This window comes from Manis javanica, chromosome 6, assembly GCF_040802235.1.
Source record: "Manis javanica isolate MJ-LG chromosome 6, MJ_LKY, whole genome shotgun sequence".
In the NCBI taxonomy this organism is placed as follows: domain Eukaryota; kingdom Metazoa; phylum Chordata; class Mammalia; order Pholidota; family Manidae; genus Manis; species Manis javanica.
Window position 1 is genome coordinate 14,289,015 of NC_133161.1, and position 16,780 is coordinate 14,305,794.

Consider the following 16,780-nt stretch of genomic DNA (forward strand, 5'->3'; position numbering starts at 1 on the left):
TTTACAGTTTTGGGTTGAAGTACAGATTTTTTTGGTGAACATAAATTTCCTTTTCTCTGGCATAAACAGCCACGAGTATGATTGCCAGACCATAAGGAAAATGCACATGGAGTCTTTTAAGAAACTGGCAAACTATTTTCCGGAGTGGCTGTACCATCTTACATTCCCACCAGCAATGCGTGACAGATCCAGTTTCTTCACATTTTTGCCAGCATTTGGAATTGTCACTGCCTATTATTTTAGCTGTATATATATTGATATATTTATTTAGAGGTATATATTGATGGCTTTAATTGGCATTTCCCTAATGGCTAGTGATTGGAACATCTTTTCGTGTGCCTATTTGCCATCTGCATCCTCGAGGTGAAATGTCTCTTCACGTCTTCGACCCATTCTCTAACTGGATTGTTTGATTTTTTACTGCTGAAGTTCGAAAATTCTGTGAATGCTAGAGGTGAGTCCTTTCTCGGGCGTGTGGCTTGCCCATATTTTCTTTCAGCCTTCCGCTTTGGCTTGTCTTTCCACCCTTTTTACAGGGTCATTTGCATAGCAAACTTTTTAAGTCACCTTTTGGCTTTATGGAATGTACTTTAGGTGTCCTGTCTAAGAACTTGTCACCAAGCCCTGGGTTCTGGCAATGTTTTGCTGTTTCTTTTTAAAGTTCTATAATTTTACATTTTAAATTTATCTATGATCCCTTTTGGGTTGATTTTTGTTGAGGATGTGAAGTTTAGGACTTGGTTCAGTTTTTGGCCTCTGGATGTCTGATGGTTCCAGGACCATTTGTTGAAAAAAGATTATCCTTCCTCCACTGAATTGCTTTCTCACCTTTGTCAAAAATCAGTTGACCTGACTTGGGTTTGTCTAGTTCTGAGTTCTCTATTTCCTTACATTCACCTATGCATCTGTCTTTCCACCAGTGCCACAGTCTTAATTCCTGTAGCTGTACAGTAAGTCTTGAAATCTGGGAGCGGTTTCCCTCCCTCTGCTGATAGCACCCTGGCCGGGAGGAACAGAAGGCCCCTGCTCCCAGCAGCACCTGTGCACGCCAGTGAGGGGGTGGCCTCATCGCCAACACTGAAAGTTCCCATTAGATCTCTTATGACATCATCCAGTGGGAGCTGACAAGGGTGTTTGGTACCGCAGGGTGGGGCTGGGAGTCCAGGGTCCCCACGTGGCCTTCTCTGACACCGCACGGGGGCTGCCACTTTGATGCAGCAAGCTGTCCGTCAACACGCACTCCCCGAGGGCTTTGCTGGCATGTGGGTGTGCGGGACCACCATTTTTTTCCGTGGTATTTGGCTGGATTAGAGTGATTACTATTGTACCCTCCTTTTTTTTTTTTTTTCCCAGGCTGCCCCTTTCCTGGTCCTCTGGCCAGAGAGAGCAGCCTTTCTTTGGGGCTTTTTCACTCGGTGTACGTTGTGAGCTCCTGCAGCACCAAGTCTAGAATATAATAGGCAAAAGAAGTGCCAGAGGACTCACCTCTGTTATCCCTCAGACCCCGAGGTCCGAGGTCTGTCTTTTCCCACCTATCAGAATCTTCTAATATTTCTTGTATATGTATGTATGTATGTATGTATGTATGTATGTATATATATATATATATATATAAAATAAAGTTTTTAGTTTTGCTTGTTGGGAAGAAGAAAGTTTTATACTCCAACTTTCCAGAAGCAGAAGTCAAAGTAATTTTTAAAAAATGTGAATCAAGTAACGTTACTGCTCTGTTTTTCATTTTCCAAGGGCTTCCCAAGTGATTAGAATAAAATCCAAATTTCTTATTGGCCCGTCAGACCCCACATGGCGAGGCCCCTGCTCCACTCTGACACACCACATCCCAACTCTCTCCACCCCTCACATGCCTGAGCCACATTGGCTTCCTTTCTGTTTCTTGAATATGTGGAGCTTTTTCAGTGTCAGACACTATCATGCATAATTGTAAACAAGGACTTTGGTGTCAGATGACCTGTTGTGTGTGGCTGTGTTACTTTGGGTGAGTTGCTTAACCTCTTGTCCCTCTATCTATCTCCTCATGTGTGTAATTTGAGAATAAATATACCACTGACCTCATAGGGCTGCTGAAGGGATTAAATGGGTTGATATATGTAAAGTACTAAATGTGTTCTAAAGTCATCTGAACAATGTCCAGCAGGTGAGAGGCACTGAATAGGTATATTAGCAATGGGGATGGCATCACACCCCTGCCCTTGCAAGGCTGTTCCTGTGGCCTGGGATACCCTTTGTGCAAGACTGGCTCATTTTACTCCTCCAAGCCTCAGCTCAAATGCTGTCTCCTGAGAGGGGCCTTTTCTACTTATCTAAAGTAGCATCTCTTCATTTCCTTACAGCCTATCTTACCATGATTGTACTTTCGCAATATCTTGCTAACTTATTACTTATTTACTGTGTATCTCCTTCCATATGGACATAAGCTTAAGCAGGGGAAGCAGCTCCTCACTGTCTCTTATTTCCTGGCCTATCCTCAGAGCCCAAAACAGAGGAGGCACATGGGAGACTCCCAAAAAATATTTATTGGGTGAAAGAATTCAGGGCATTTACAATTACACACTTATCACAAACAATGCTAAAATAGACATTATTGTAGTTAAATTTTGGTCAGTGACTTAAATTTTATTGTCGGATGAACTTCCTGAAGTGGGATTATTGGTTGAAGGGATATGCAAGTAGCTTTTCAGACAGATAGTACTGATTTCTCGTTCCATCAGTGTCGTGTGTGTGCTGGCCTCCTGCACCTTCAACTCGGGGCTTTAGGAGAAAAAATAAAAGCAAGCCTTAAAATATCCTCTCCCTTCTGTGCTTCCAGATTCTAAATAATTTTCTAATATCCTGTTATACCTTGCAGGTAAGGACGCTGAGACCCTGGAATTAAATAGTTTCCCCAAAGTCACACATAGTAAGTGGCAGAGCTGGGCCCCTGGCTCAGGCAGTTTTCTAAATTTTACTCTTAACCATCCAAGTGTACTTTTCTCTCTTTACGCACCTCAGTGATCCTGGGCACCAGGTCATCTGCAAACGGCTCAATCCACTGCCCAGAATACACAGCAAACCTCAAAGAGGTTGGTGCAAAGAGTGGCGTGAGAGGTGGACAGGGGAAGGGCCTGAGGAGGGAGGTACTGACAGGAGGGAGGTAGCCCCTTCTGGGACTCCTCTCAGGAGAGGCAGGACCCACACTGGTGATTCTTTCTGCAGTTTTCAGTTCTAATCCCCCTGCTTTGCTTGCCAACCCTGAGGTCAGCCTTCGGAGCTTTGCCCCGGTGAGCCTGGACTCTTGGTGATTCTGCCCTGTTGGGGTGGTGGGGGTGGGCGGCCAAGCTCTGGGCTTCAGAGATCGTGGCAGTGCTTTTCCTGCTCCTGCAGAGCCTACCTCCGGCCGCCTGCTCCCCAGAGGCTGCGGCCTCCACCGCCCCATGGTCAGAGCCATTGCATCTTCTCCGCTGGTTGTTTCCAAACTGTCTACACCCTGCTCCCTGCTTCCTCCCAAAGGTGCAGTTAGATTGTTCGCCCTGTATTCCTAAGAGCAAGGGCCCTAATTTGATGATGTACAATTATCGCCTGAGGGGCTTCTTAAAAAGGAAATCTCGGCCTGGGAGATTTGAACACTGAGGGATGTTTGATGTTAAGGAATTATTGTTGACTTGCAGGCATGACCATGGTATTATGTGTGTGCGTATAATGTATATGAAAAAATCCTTATCTTTTAGAGATATTGACTGAAAGGTTTGGAAGAAATAATATAATGTTTGGGATTAGCTTCAAAACAGTTTGGGGTGGGGAGGAGAGGTAGGTGGGGGTGCAGATGAGGAATTCAACAATCGTTGCTGCAAGCAGTCTATACTTGGGGGTTCCTTATAAGGTTCTCTGGACTTTGGCAGGTGCTTTAATTTTTTCCATGATAAAAAGTAAAAAAAAAAAAAAAAAAGCAGAAAGCATGCCTCATTCTAGGTTTACAGACACCCCAGAGGGTGCATGTAGGGGCTCTGGCCCCCACGTGGAGAACCGCTTATTCACGTGACCTCAGGTAACCCCTGGGCCATGGGAAATGCATCTAATTGGCTCACTCTTCTGCTTTTTACTTCCTCCACCAAATAACTGGGAAGACAGAAATCCTCAGTAAGAAAAGGGTAAATATCACATTTTGCTATCTCTTCACCTGGGCCACATCAGAGGCTGAATTTTGGCTACTGGGTATTTACACAGATTCTTCTATTCTCTTTTGAAAGTGAAATGTTTTTGAAAATAGTTGATTAAATAGTGAGTGTGATTTTTTTCTTTTCCAACGTGGCTTCATTTTTACAACGAAAAGGAGTGCTTGGCGTGCTTAGTAGATTCATTGAAAGGGTGTCTCTGGAGCCTGGTGATGGTCTCTAGAAATCAACCAAATCTGCCACTCCCTGGGGAGTAAGTCACTTTCCAGAGAGAAGAAGGTCACTGCTTCCTGGTGGGGCCCGAAGGTCGTGGCCCACGGCGCAGGTGGTGCGGGGGCTGGGGGTTTGTTTGGGCAGGGCCGGCGGGGCAGGTTTGTCCTCACCTACCAGCAGGCAGGTGTTGATACAACAGAGCCGCCTCCGGGCTCTGCCCCCGCCTGCGGAGGAGACGCAGCCGGGAGGAAGGCCGCCTGAGGAATCCCCCAGCCGGGCTGGACCTGCCTGGCCGACGCCTGCGAGCTCCTACAAGCCGGGCTCCCTGCTCCGGGTGGGGCGACGGGAGCCACCGGAGAGCTGCAGCCCCCGGCAGGTTCCAGATCCCTGCCCAGGACCTGCTCGGTGAAGCCGGGGTAGGAAGGGTCTTTGCACTGTGCTTTCTGCTCTGCGTGAGGCTAACGTCTCGGGTCTCTTTTCTATGAAAACATTGCCGTGTTAATCAGAAAGGGCAGTATGAAAAGTTTTGATTCATCTCAGTGTCAAAAAGGCAAACATAGAAGACAAAACTTTGCATTCATGAAGGAGGGATGTTTAGCCTCTCGGCAGTAGATGGGGAAATATTTTTTGAGCACCAGCTCTGGGTGGAGCTAGACCCGTGACAGAAGGAAAAGCACGACACAGTTCCCTCCTCATGGAGTTTACTGGCCAGTGGGCAACACAGACCTAAGAAGTAATTGCAGATGCTTATATTCTGGGCATAGACGAGGGGCTTGTTCCCTGGGGCTGGTGGTCTGGAAGGAAGGTATCCTTACAGGCTGGAATGAAGAAGTATGTGGGTGCAGGGCATGCAGGATGGAGAGGAAGAGATTGAGGTTCCAAATCTAGGGGACAACATTGACAAAGGTCCTGGGGCAGGAGGGCTCTGGTAGAAATTCAGTGTGTCTGGAGAACAGCGTGTGGAGAGATGAAGCTGGAGGGAAGGCAGAGGCCAGATTATGCAGCCTTTCGTTGGCCACATCACCGGTTTTAGACTTTATCCTGTGGGGAATTTGGACATTGGAAAAATGAAAACAGAGGTAGGAAAAACCCAGTGTTTGACAAATAGATTTCTATATGTTATAAAATGAAATGAGGAAAAGGGGCCCACTCTGGAGGTGTGATAATTCTTCCAGAAGGTTGGACTTTGGGGAAAACAATTTGGTTTGGCAGCAGTAGAGCGGTCTAGAGGGTTTTTGACGGGAATGGATTCTAGATGAGTATCCTTTTCCAGAGAGAGGACGTACAGATTTATTTCATTCTGCTGACTCACTGTGCGGGGTTCTGCTTAATCCCCTCACCTGCTGATGGATATCTAGGGGAGATTTAGTGTGATCGTTACATACATGGTTATCAGAAATATCCGTGTGCATCTGTTTCCCTATATACCTCCAAGTTTATCTGGATGAATAGCAGTGGAAATCTTGGGTCATGGGTATGAGTAATATAAAATTGGATAAGTATTGACAAATTGCCCTCTGAAAACGCTGTGCAAATTTACATTGCAACTACTAAGTGTGTAAAATGCCTGCTTTCCCTTACCCTCCACAGCCTGACTCTTATTCCTGTTTTTTAATCTTTTGCCAATCTGATAGGTGGGAAGGAGTTCTATCCTGTTTTTATTTTTAAAATCAGGAGTGATTCCTGTTAGGTTTTCTTCCCTGTTGGATTTTAATTCGAGTCAACTAAAAACATTTTTTATCATAAGGTTTCCACACATTTGTTATGTCATATTATCTTTGTCTCCTACAGACCGAGGCTGGGTCAAGATGGCGTCTGTGTTTCGCAGTGAGGAGATGTGTCTGTCACAGTTATTTCTCCAGGTGGAGGCTGCCTATTGCTGTGTGGCTGAGCTTGGAGAGCTTGGATTGGCTCAGTTCAAAGATGTAGGTACTGCATTCTTTGGAGTCCAGAAGAAGGTGGGGTGGGAGTAGACAACTCTTCTGAACCACCTCCTGGGAGTGAGCCTAGTGCAGGGAGAAGAGCAATAGATGGAATTCCGTGGCTGTAGTCCTCCTGGCTAGGGTTTTCGATAACACTGGGCAAATAAATGACTTCAAACACGTTCTCCCTTCCTCGTTCATGTCTCCTCTATAGGCACGTTTTGAAGATGAGCATATGTTAGATGGCATTGCATTTTCTTTCCTATGTACACTCTTTAGAGAAGTGGGTATATCCAAGGGCAGATTACCCAACCTTGTTCTGAGGACAGAAACCAATTCTTCCTGACTAGTCTGAGGACAAAGTATCCCGGAGTGACTCCAGTGCTAGACTCTCTTGAGTGTGATGTTGGGGTGTCATGTCCCAGAGGTGGTTTAGATTGTTACCTTCCAAGCTCTTTTGAATCCAGTTTCAAAATTGGACTCTTTACTCTCTTTTACTTTCCCATCAAGGTCTGATGGGAAACTGAGCCCCTGCAGGGAAGGGTCACATCTTGTACTTTGGGTCCCTACTTCCTAGCATAGGACCGGACGAGAGCAGTTCCTCAGGAACACTTACTGGGCCAAGCTGAGGGCCATCGGCACAGGACTTTGACTTTTTGTTGATGAGCGTGATGCCTTGTGTGGAGCAGTGTTGTTCTCAAGGTCCTGTCACAGTCAAGACTCCACTGAGGACTTCAAGGCCTATTTGGATGTATATGCAACTAAAAGTCAGGAAACCCTAGCTGTGAGAGGACTTTGTTTCTTAGAAGTGTGAGAAGGCCAGAGCTGAGGCATTTGGGGGATCGAGTGTAAGACAAAGTGTGTTTTTCCTGTAGCTTACTTGTCTTGTGTATGGAAATATCTGTTCCTAAAATGATTCTGGCAACATTCTCCAGCATGAAGAAAAAGAATAAGAAAATAACCAAAGGGAATATGTTGGCAGCTGTTGCTACTGATGCCTACCTTGTGGTTTGTTCCCCCCTCTAGTTAAATATGAACATGAACAGCTTCCAAAGAAAATTTGTGAATGAAGTCAGAAGGTGTGAGTCACTGGAGAGAATTCTCCGTAAGCCAATTTTCTGTTTGCTGTTGAAATGTGAACTGGTGGGGAGGTAAATGGTTTGAAGTAGTTGATTAACAAATATGTCCCTATAAAAATACTCTCTGAGGCGATGCTGGGGACCGGGTAGGGGAAGCTGATGTGGTATCCACATGCTGTGGTGGGTCCTGGGTGCAATTCAGGCTGCTTAGTTGGCCGAAAGGAACCTGTCCTGCTTGACCTCATGTCTTAGGTCTGAGAAAACACAGTCACTTTGGCTCTCTGGGGGGGGTGTTTCATCCCTCAGGTTTTCTGGAAGATGAGATGCAAAATGAGATTGCAGTGCAGTTGCCTGAGAAGTCCCCACCAACCCCTCTGCCACGGGAGATGATCGCCCTGGAGGTAGGTTCTTCCGTACTTTACTAAGGACAGTCAGGAGTCTGCCTCCTGGGGAGCTCTGGGGGCAGCTCATGGATTCTTTATCTGGTTGCTGAAGGCTTAAAGGCGGAGTGCCTGGTTGTCCTGTCTCAGTTTTACTCCTCAAGGAAAACCCATTGTGCAAAATTTCAGTCACCCCTCCTGATCCAGGAGAGAGCTCTTTTTCTCTCCCAACACAGCCCTGGTGAAGCTCGCTCCATTTTGAGGACTGGTTTCCTTAGTGATCATAGGGTCTTACAGGCAGCACAGTCTTGTTTCTGTCCCCGAACAGGCCTTATCCTGGCTCAATGAAACTCTTGCTTGCTTCCTTCCTTCCTTCACCATGCTGTATGCTACATCACCAGGACTTACTTATTTCAAGCCAAAGTTTTTGCTTTTGACCACCTTTACCCATGTTGCCCACCTCCCTTAGCAACCACAATCTGTTTTCTGTATCTGAGGTTTTTTTTTAAGATTCTGCATAAAAGTGAGATCCTACAGTATTTGTCTTTCTCTGCCTGACTTACCTCACTTAGCACAATGCCCTCAAGGTTCATCTATGTTATTGCAAATGGCCACGTTTCCTTTTAATGGCTGTATAGTATTCCTTTTGTATATTGATCACATTTTCTTTGTTCATCTATTGATGGACACTCATGCTGTTGCCATGCCTTGGCTAGAGTAAATAATGCTGCACTGAACATGGGGATGCAGATAGCTTTTCCGGAGAGTGATTTAATTTCCTTTGGATAAATATCCAGAAGTGTGATTGATGCATCATATGGGCTGTTCTCTAATAACCTCTCTGGTGGGAAAGAGCTGATGCATCAAGTCCACTCTAGATTGAGGCCTCTCCTCAGACAGGCTTTTGAGATTAACTGTGCCAAAAGAAGACAACAGTTTTCTTACATATAAAAGGTTTTTTACTTTTACGTAAGAAGTTTTCTTACATATTTCTTCCTATAAAAGGAAGACAGCCTACTTCCTTTTATAAAACACTGAGTGCTGGCCACGCTTAAGGCACCTTAGAAATAAAACATGGCATGCCCTGTTTGACTTTTTAGGGTACTATCTGAAACATAATTAACTCAACTTGGGGAAAAAAACCACACTTGTTACCTGTTTAACAAAAGTAAGAAAATCTCTGTGCTTGTCAAGTTTCAATGTGGTATCAAAGCAGAGTACCTATAATTATTTGAAAAGGCTATTAAAATACTCCTCCCTTTTCCAACTACGTATCTGTGTAAGACTGAATTACATTCTAGAGTTTCTAGAGCAGGTGGTGGAGAGAGGAGCAAGGTGCAGGGTGGGGGTAGCAGGAGAGATTGTTCAAAGGTGGGCAGATGCAGATCAAAGAGGGTCCTATAGATCTTGATAAAGAATGGGGCTTTTTTTTTTTGTAATCCTCAGGAGGAATGGCTCACTGAGGGAGGCTGGCAGGTAGGGGGAACTTCACTGACTGAGCCTTATCTCTGGCTGGATTTGTTTGCTTTTCTTTTAAGGGAACTTTAAACTTGAAAATTTTTAATCTATTGGTAGTATGAATCTAGGTACTCAGTGATATGAAACTGGCAGTTCCTCTAGAAAATATTTTGGATCTTGTCACGTTAACACCTGGATATTTTGGGAGAAAGCTTCTAATGAATACAAATAGGATCTCCATAAAATCCTCTCCAACTTCAGTCTTATTCTTCTCCTACCTACCCTGTAGTGACCCCCTCCCTCCTGCTGCCATCTCCTCCACCAGCCTTGACCCCAAGCCTGTTCTTGCGGACTGTGAGATGTCATGCTGGCTGCTGCTTCCACCCTAATTGTGTTCTGAATTTTGGCAGAAGTTTTCTAGGCTTTTGAGCTGCCTTCTTCACCATCCCACTCTATCCTGCCTCCTGCCACCAGCTTGATTTGTCATGGTGTTGCTTTGTCTCGCTGCTTCCCAGATCAGGAATGTATGGTGTTTTCCTTCTCACCTAAGCTGGGTCCAGCCTGGCCATCCCAGCCGGCCGTTTGCAGCCCTGCTCCGCCTCTCAAGTCCTCTACTCCCCGTGGCTGGCCCTTGGTTGTTCTCTGCCTCCCCGGGTGCACTTCTCATTCCAAGCTTCTCTTCATGCCGCACCTCATGCCCAGAGCCTAGAGCGTCCTTCCTGTTATTTCCCTGTTTCTCAGTCTGAACACACGTCTAGATTCAGTTCAGTTCCCACCTATTCTATGAAACCTTCTCTGGCTATGCCAAGACACACAGATTCCAAGTTTCTCAGAACTATTGGGCTTCTGATCAATATTACAGTAGTTCAGTAGTTCTTAAGCTTCTGGATCTCAGACACTTTTATACTCTTAAACATTATTGAGGATCCCAAAGAGCTTTATTTATGTGGGTTATATTTATATTTATTGCATCAGGAACTAAAGCTGGGGAAAAAAGTAAAACATTTATTTATTCATTTAAATATAACAATAATATTTCATTACATTTAACATTTTTTAAATGAAAAATAACTATTTTCCAGGACAAAAATGGGAGAAAAGTAGCATTGTTTGCAAATTTCTTAAATGCATGGCTTAACAAATATAAGCTACATCTGTTCTCACATCTGTTCTGCTTCTCACATCTATTCTTCTTTGAATTGATATTCATTCTCATTGACATATAGACAGATAATTCAGTCTTGCACAGACAGATATGTAGTTGGAAAAGGGAGGGATATTTTCATAGCCTTTTCAAATAATTGTCGATATTCTGTTCGATATTGCATTGAAACTTGACAAGCATGGAGACTTGTTTTCTTTTTTTTTTAAATTAAGTTATCATTGATACACACTCTTATGAAGGTTTCACAAGAAAAACAATGTGGTTACTACATTCACCCTTATGGAGTCTCCCCCATGCCCCATTGTAGTCACTGTCCATTCTTGCTCTTATTTCAATAGGTAGCAAGGGTTTTTGTTTCCAAGTTGAGTTAGTTATGTTTCCGATCGTACCTTAAAAAGCCAATTCATCCAAATGAGTTTGGTTTCGGCTGTCTGGTTGGTTTTGAAATTCTCCACTCTCACGCATTCGTAGTAATGACCAGTTAGATAAGGGGCAATCAGATGTGCGCCAACAGTTTACTCAGTATGTTCGTTCTGGATATTATTTACTATCAAGATGAAATTAAAGTAACATGAGTTCATGAGAGTGCTACAGTCTTATCACTGATTATGGGGACTGACTGACTGACCTACTCCACTGGTCTGGCAGTTCCCAAGGTTGCTGTGTTTCTCCAAAATCCCTAGAAAGAAGAAACCTTCCTGGCTAGAGTACCCGAGTGGCTTTGGGTCTTTGCCTTGTAGAATTTCTGAAGAGGCTTTCATGACAATTCTAGAGGAAATATTTACCTAGAATAAAAATCTACCCACAAATCCCATATCTCATCAATAACTGCCTTCATTTTTCTGTTTTTAAGCTTTATTCTTATTGCTACATTTTTATATAACTAGATAACCATAATATACATTATAGTTTTCTACTTTTTGCATTTACTACCATATTGTAAAACATTTATTAGATATTGCATTGTTCTCCAAAATATTTTTAATGGCAATATTATTTAAAAACAATCATTAAGTAGATAGAGCAATGGTTAAAAAATGGGAATTTCATTGTTTCCCCAACTTTGTGCCACTATAGCCAGTGTTCAAAACCCAAGGTAGTGATTATCTCTGAGAGGGGAGGGAATGGGGTGCAGCTGAAGCTGGATGATGAATACAGGGTTCATTACGTAGCTCTCCTCTTATGTTTGTAATTTCCTATCATAAAAAATGTTAAATATTCAAATTGGTCTGATATTAATATGCTTTTTGTAGGGAGAAGGGAATTAACATTTGCATGGATATCTTTATCTCTTTGGTAAGAGCGTCTCTTAGGTAGATTTTTAAAAAGCCAGCATATAATTGTCCTTTAATAGGTGACCTTAGTCCATTTCATTTATTGTGGTTACTGACTTACTGGCTCTTTAGTATACCACTTGTTTTCGTGTTTTTCCCCCCTTCTCCTGCCTTTGTTGTGATACCTTCCAACCCTTCCCAACTTCTCTTGGTTTGAAAGCTATAAACTATAGTTACACCTAACATGTCAAGGTACATACTTAGTACATTTTCCCCATAAAACCTGCTGCTGGTTCAAAGGTCATTCATTCCTTTGTAGATTATGCGTCTTTTTCTCCCTAATGTTAAGGTTTTGTCTTTATTATGATGTGTTTGTGCATGGATTTATTTGTAATTGTTTTTATAAATGTTGAATTGATATAGTAGAATTTTTAGAAACTATACTAAGGTACAGAGAATAACGATATAGCCAATACCAAATGCCACCCTATGTAAGATGAAAGGTGACCACAGCTCCTGAAGCCCTTTGTGCCCCTGCCCACTTCTCCCCCTTGCTCCCCTCCCCTCTCCTTCTCATCTTTGTCCTTCACTCCTTGGAGATAATCACTACCCTACATTTTGTAGTTTTCTTTTCCTTGTTTCCTCATAGTTTCATCACATATCTGGTCTTCTAAAAGCATTTGGTTCAACTTTGCACATTTTAAAGTTTTATATAAATGGAATCATAATGTGTATTCTTTTGCAACTTGCCATTTTCTTACAATTTTCTTACATCATTTAATTTTTTTAAGACCATATTGTTTCAGGTTTTTGAAATTGATTCATTTTCACTACAGGGTAGTGTTTCTTTTATTGAACGTACCACACTTTATCCATTCTATTGTGAATGGACAATTAGATAAATGAGAAATGAGTTTTTACATTTTTTAATTGTTTGCTAAATCTCAGTGGTGCTTTCACAAATTGTGCCCAGTAGAGAACTGATCTTCACTTAGTGGATTTGAATTTCAATAGCTTTATTTTACATCTCTAAGGCTCTAAGGTAAATACTTTTACCTTTTCTTTCTTTCATTTTAGGGCATGTTTGTTTAATAATTTCTTGTCTTTATTTTTAGTGGAAATAATGCCTTCATTTATCTCTTTGAACAATCTAAAAAAACTTTAAACTCCTTTTCAGACTATAAATTATTTGTATAGATTATTTCTGTAAAAATAATTTCACCCAATGTGGTTTTGTGTTCTGATTGTAGATTTTGCTGGTGATTTTCCTTGTCATTAGATTTCTTCATGAGCCCTATTCTTTTTTGCACGCTCATCTTGGAGAGAAGTTTTTTCTTTGTTTTTGTCTTCTTGCCTACTGTGCTCATTATTCTACATCGCCTTTTCCATTTGCTTGGACCTGGTTCTGCAGACCCCAACCAAGAACTGCTGGTTTCTCTTTTTATTTTATTGTAAAATATGTTTTGTATTTTATCATTACAGTGTGTTTGGGGCAGCAAGAATTCTCAAAGTGTAAATTACTCCAGCCTCGCTTTATAGTATTTTAATGGGGAGAGGCTTGCAATTGGCCAAAATGCCTTGGCTTCTTCATGAAGCTAACTTCCCTTCCTGCACAGTGTTTTCTAACCTCTCCATTTGAGGTTGGAAGGAACTCTAGAAAGTGTGTGAATACGGCTCTAGCTTAGAGCTCTATCATCACATGGAGTCAGACTGAGCAGGTCACTCAACGCAAGCTTCGTATTTAGCTTTGATATTTAATTATCTGTTGTGGTTAATGTAAACATCATAGGACTTTCTGCCTGGTTTTCTTTTTTTTTTTGCCTCCTGCATAGACTGTTCTAGAAAAACTAGAAGGAGAGTTACAGGAAGCCAACCAGAACCAACAGGCTTTGAAGAAAGGCTTCCTAGAATTGACTGAACTCAAACATCTACTGAAGAAAACCCAGGACTTCTTTGAGGTTGCTTTTTGGGGACTGTTTATTAAAGGGGCCTTTCCCCAGAGTCTCAAATTTCCATTTTGAAAACTAGCTGGTTTGGAATATGAATGAATTGCTGTTTCAGTCCCATGGGAGGCCATTGTTGGGTGGGGGGTAGTATTTTGGGTAGAATGTGGTGCTGGTTGAACTGAATGCAAAAGTTATTACGGTGCTCATTGAAAAGTATGTGCCCCAAATGGCCCAGACAGAAGTGGGAGTCACAACCAAGTACACGGTAGAGTAGATTTGGGATTTTGGGAGGAAGGGATTAAGGAAACTTTTTGATCTGGCAAGGGGCCCTCTACTTTTTGAATTCTGTTAACAATTTGTGGAAAATTACAGCTTCATTAAAAACAGACAATACCTTGATGTGTGGGGTGCTTTTAAGGTAGTCTAAGTACATTTAAGTGAATAAAGTGGTTCTTTGACTTTCAGACAGAAACCAATTTAGCCGATGATTTCTTTATGGAAGATACTTCTGGTCTCCTGGAGTTAAGAGCAGCACCTGTATACATGACTGGAAAGCTGGGGTGAGTGTTAGCTCCAGGCTCTTCACATGAACATAAGGCTTCCATGCAGTAATAAACCCCAATGTAACCTTACCAGGTTGGTAGAGTTGGAGGTAGTGTTACCTTCTTGTTAACAGTGATGGTAACATTCTGAAGCCCAAAAAGTACAGTGTGTGTATTGTCCCCATGTGGGAAGGATGTGGCGATAATTGTTTGCATGGGTTTTCTCAACTATTCCCTGGCTTTGGGACAAGGCATATGGCATATATATTTTTACTTATCTTTGAAATACTGCTTCGGTAATACAATAGATTTGGAGTTTGAAGTTTAAAGTATAATTAGAAATGAGGTGTGGTTATGCAGTCATGTCATCCAGAAGTAGCAGTAATAGATGATGGGATAATACCCATCAAAATGTATGGGGATTCAAAATGGTGGGATTTCATTCAGTGTCCAAGTAACATTGATTAATTGATGAGAGTGATACATTTTGCAGTTTGTGTTTTTCAGTAAATACTTAGAGGCCTACTGTTTGAGGCACTAGATATTGAATTTGAAGTGGGAAGAAAAAATACGTAGTGAAAATATTTGATCAGAGTGTAATAAAGGATCAATGTACATTAAAATAAAAGACAAATGAAAGTAACCATTTTTAAAAAGTTAATATGAAAAAGCTGGGTCAGAAATTACCTAGATACCTGGATGATTGTTAAAGTAGAGATGTGTAGAAATCAGTGTATAGTCAACTCTTGAGCAATGTGGGTGTTAGAGGTGTCAACACCCCTGTGTAAGTGAGAAATCCGCATGTAACTTTCGACTCCCCCAGAACCTGACTACTAAGACTACTTGTTGACAAGGAAGCCTTACTAATAACATAAACAGTCAATTAACATTTATTTTGTATGTTATGTATATTATGTATACTGTATGCTTACAATAAAGTAAGCTCGAGAAAAGAAAATTGTTTTTCAAATTGTGACAAATCTCCAAAAAAATTTCCAATATATTTATTGAAGAAAAAATTTGCAAATAAGTGGACCCGCACAGTTTAAACCTGTGTTGTTCAAGGGTCAACTGTATGTATTCTCTCAGTACATTATTTGTAAAAATGCATAGAGATCATTGTTGAGCAATTTGAACATTTGTGTCCTTCAGCTGCAATGCTATAATGAATGTCATGTTTTTAATTGCAAATAAGTGAATGTGTAACATTGGGATGATTAAGGAAATCCCAGCATGTCAAAGGAAACTGGAGGTCAAAAGGGGCTTGGGGCAAGTAAAAGCGGCATGCAGAGTGGCTTTGTGACCCCTGCCAGGTAGGGCCGTGTGCACCTACTGCTCAGAGGGATGCGGTCCTTCTGGGAAGTGGTCCTTATGGTTGGTTACCCACCATCATGTCCTCCAGAGCTTTCTCCCGGCATCCCCCCTGGGCCGCAGTAATGGCTCCTCTTATGACTGTCCAGGTTCACGGCTGGCGTGATCAACAGGGAGAGGATGGCTTCCTTTGAGAGGCTGCTGTGGCGAGTGTGCCGAGGAAACATCTATTTGAAGTTCAGTGAGATGGAAGTGAGTTTGGAGGACCCTGTCACGGTGGGTATCTCAGGCTGCAGAAAACGTTCTCTTAAACTCCCTGCAGGCTTTGCAGGGTTTTGTTCTCTCAAACATTTGCCTTTAGTTCTGTGGAGCTTATGTCTATTTCTTTTCCTTTCTGTTTCCTTTTCCTTTTTTTATAATATGGAAGATCAATTCAAGGGCTGATTCTTGTTCATTTTCCAAGAAACTCAGCTATCCGTGCTCCTAGAAACTTAGCTGCACCAGTGCTGCACGATGTGTCTTAAGGACAAAGAACTGAGAACTGATGTGGGTCAGTGTGCCCCAGGCTTTAGCGGGCACGTGAGCGGAAGGGTGACCTGGGTACCTTGTTGAAGTGCAGATTCTGCATCCCTAACAAGCTTGCCGAGCTGGTAGTCAAAGGACCACACACTTCAAACAGGGGTTCTGAGGGGGCCGCTCCACGGAGGGCCACACATTTATCGCTACTTATTCCATAGGGTTTTCTGCCCCCACCCTTCCAGTTCATATGTCAATCCATTTACTTTTCAATTCCAAGAAACTGGGCTAATTTCTAAAAGTGCCATCATCTTTTCTAGAATAGAAGCAAAAAAAATTAATTTTTAAGTTTTATTTCATGGAAAACAACTTCATAGTTAAATTTAAAGTAAGAAGAAAGCTTATTTTAAAAAACACAAAACTAATGTCTTTATTTTTATTTTCTCATGCTGTTTTTCTTTAGTCCATAGTCATACCCAGGAATAATTTGATGTGGTTGCAGTAATCACATAGAAGTCTTTTTTTTTTAAACTTCTCTTGATTTTAGATAATATAAACTTCCCCCTATATTACTATGTGTCATTTATAAATATTCTTTTAAAAGTTGACATTGAACATCATTTTTCATAATCATATTTTGACATGTAGTAGTTGAGAGAGTATTTGTAAAGTAAGATCTGGAAAAAGATGACCTTAGCCTGTAATCACTAAAGGTCACCAAGCTGATGTCATGAGACCAGAATGGATTCCTGGTTCTGGTGGATGAAGAGCCAGAAGGACCTAAGAGATTCAGGGAAGAACTCCA

The 16,780-nt window shown here is 42.1% G+C and overlaps 1 protein-coding gene across 5 annotated transcripts in view; it reads left to right on the forward strand.

Moving 5' to 3' along the window:
- Nucleotides 1–16,780, forward strand: part of ATP6V0A4 (ATPase H+ transporting V0 subunit a4) — a 70,524-nt gene that overhangs the window by 15,437 nt on the left and 38,307 nt on the right. For 3 of the 5 annotated variants that reach the window (XM_017681061.3, XM_036994571.2, XM_017681060.3), the window contains exons 2-7: nucleotides 6,174–6,307; nucleotides 7,331–7,409; nucleotides 7,690–7,784; nucleotides 13,493–13,618; nucleotides 14,072–14,166; nucleotides 15,609–15,735. In XM_017681061.3, coding sequence (XP_017536550.1) covers nucleotides 6,191–6,307; nucleotides 7,331–7,409; nucleotides 7,690–7,784; nucleotides 13,493–13,618; nucleotides 14,072–14,166; nucleotides 15,609–15,735 — 639 coding nt within the window. In that variant the 5' untranslated portion in view covers nucleotides 6,174–6,190. Of the gene's footprint in view, nucleotides 1–4,592; nucleotides 4,799–5,204; nucleotides 5,462–6,173; nucleotides 6,308–7,330; nucleotides 7,410–7,689; nucleotides 7,785–13,492; nucleotides 13,619–14,071; nucleotides 14,167–15,608; nucleotides 15,736–16,780 lie in introns of those variants that run through there. The other 2 variants (XM_017681062.3, XM_073238386.1) reach the window with 2 other exon arrangements.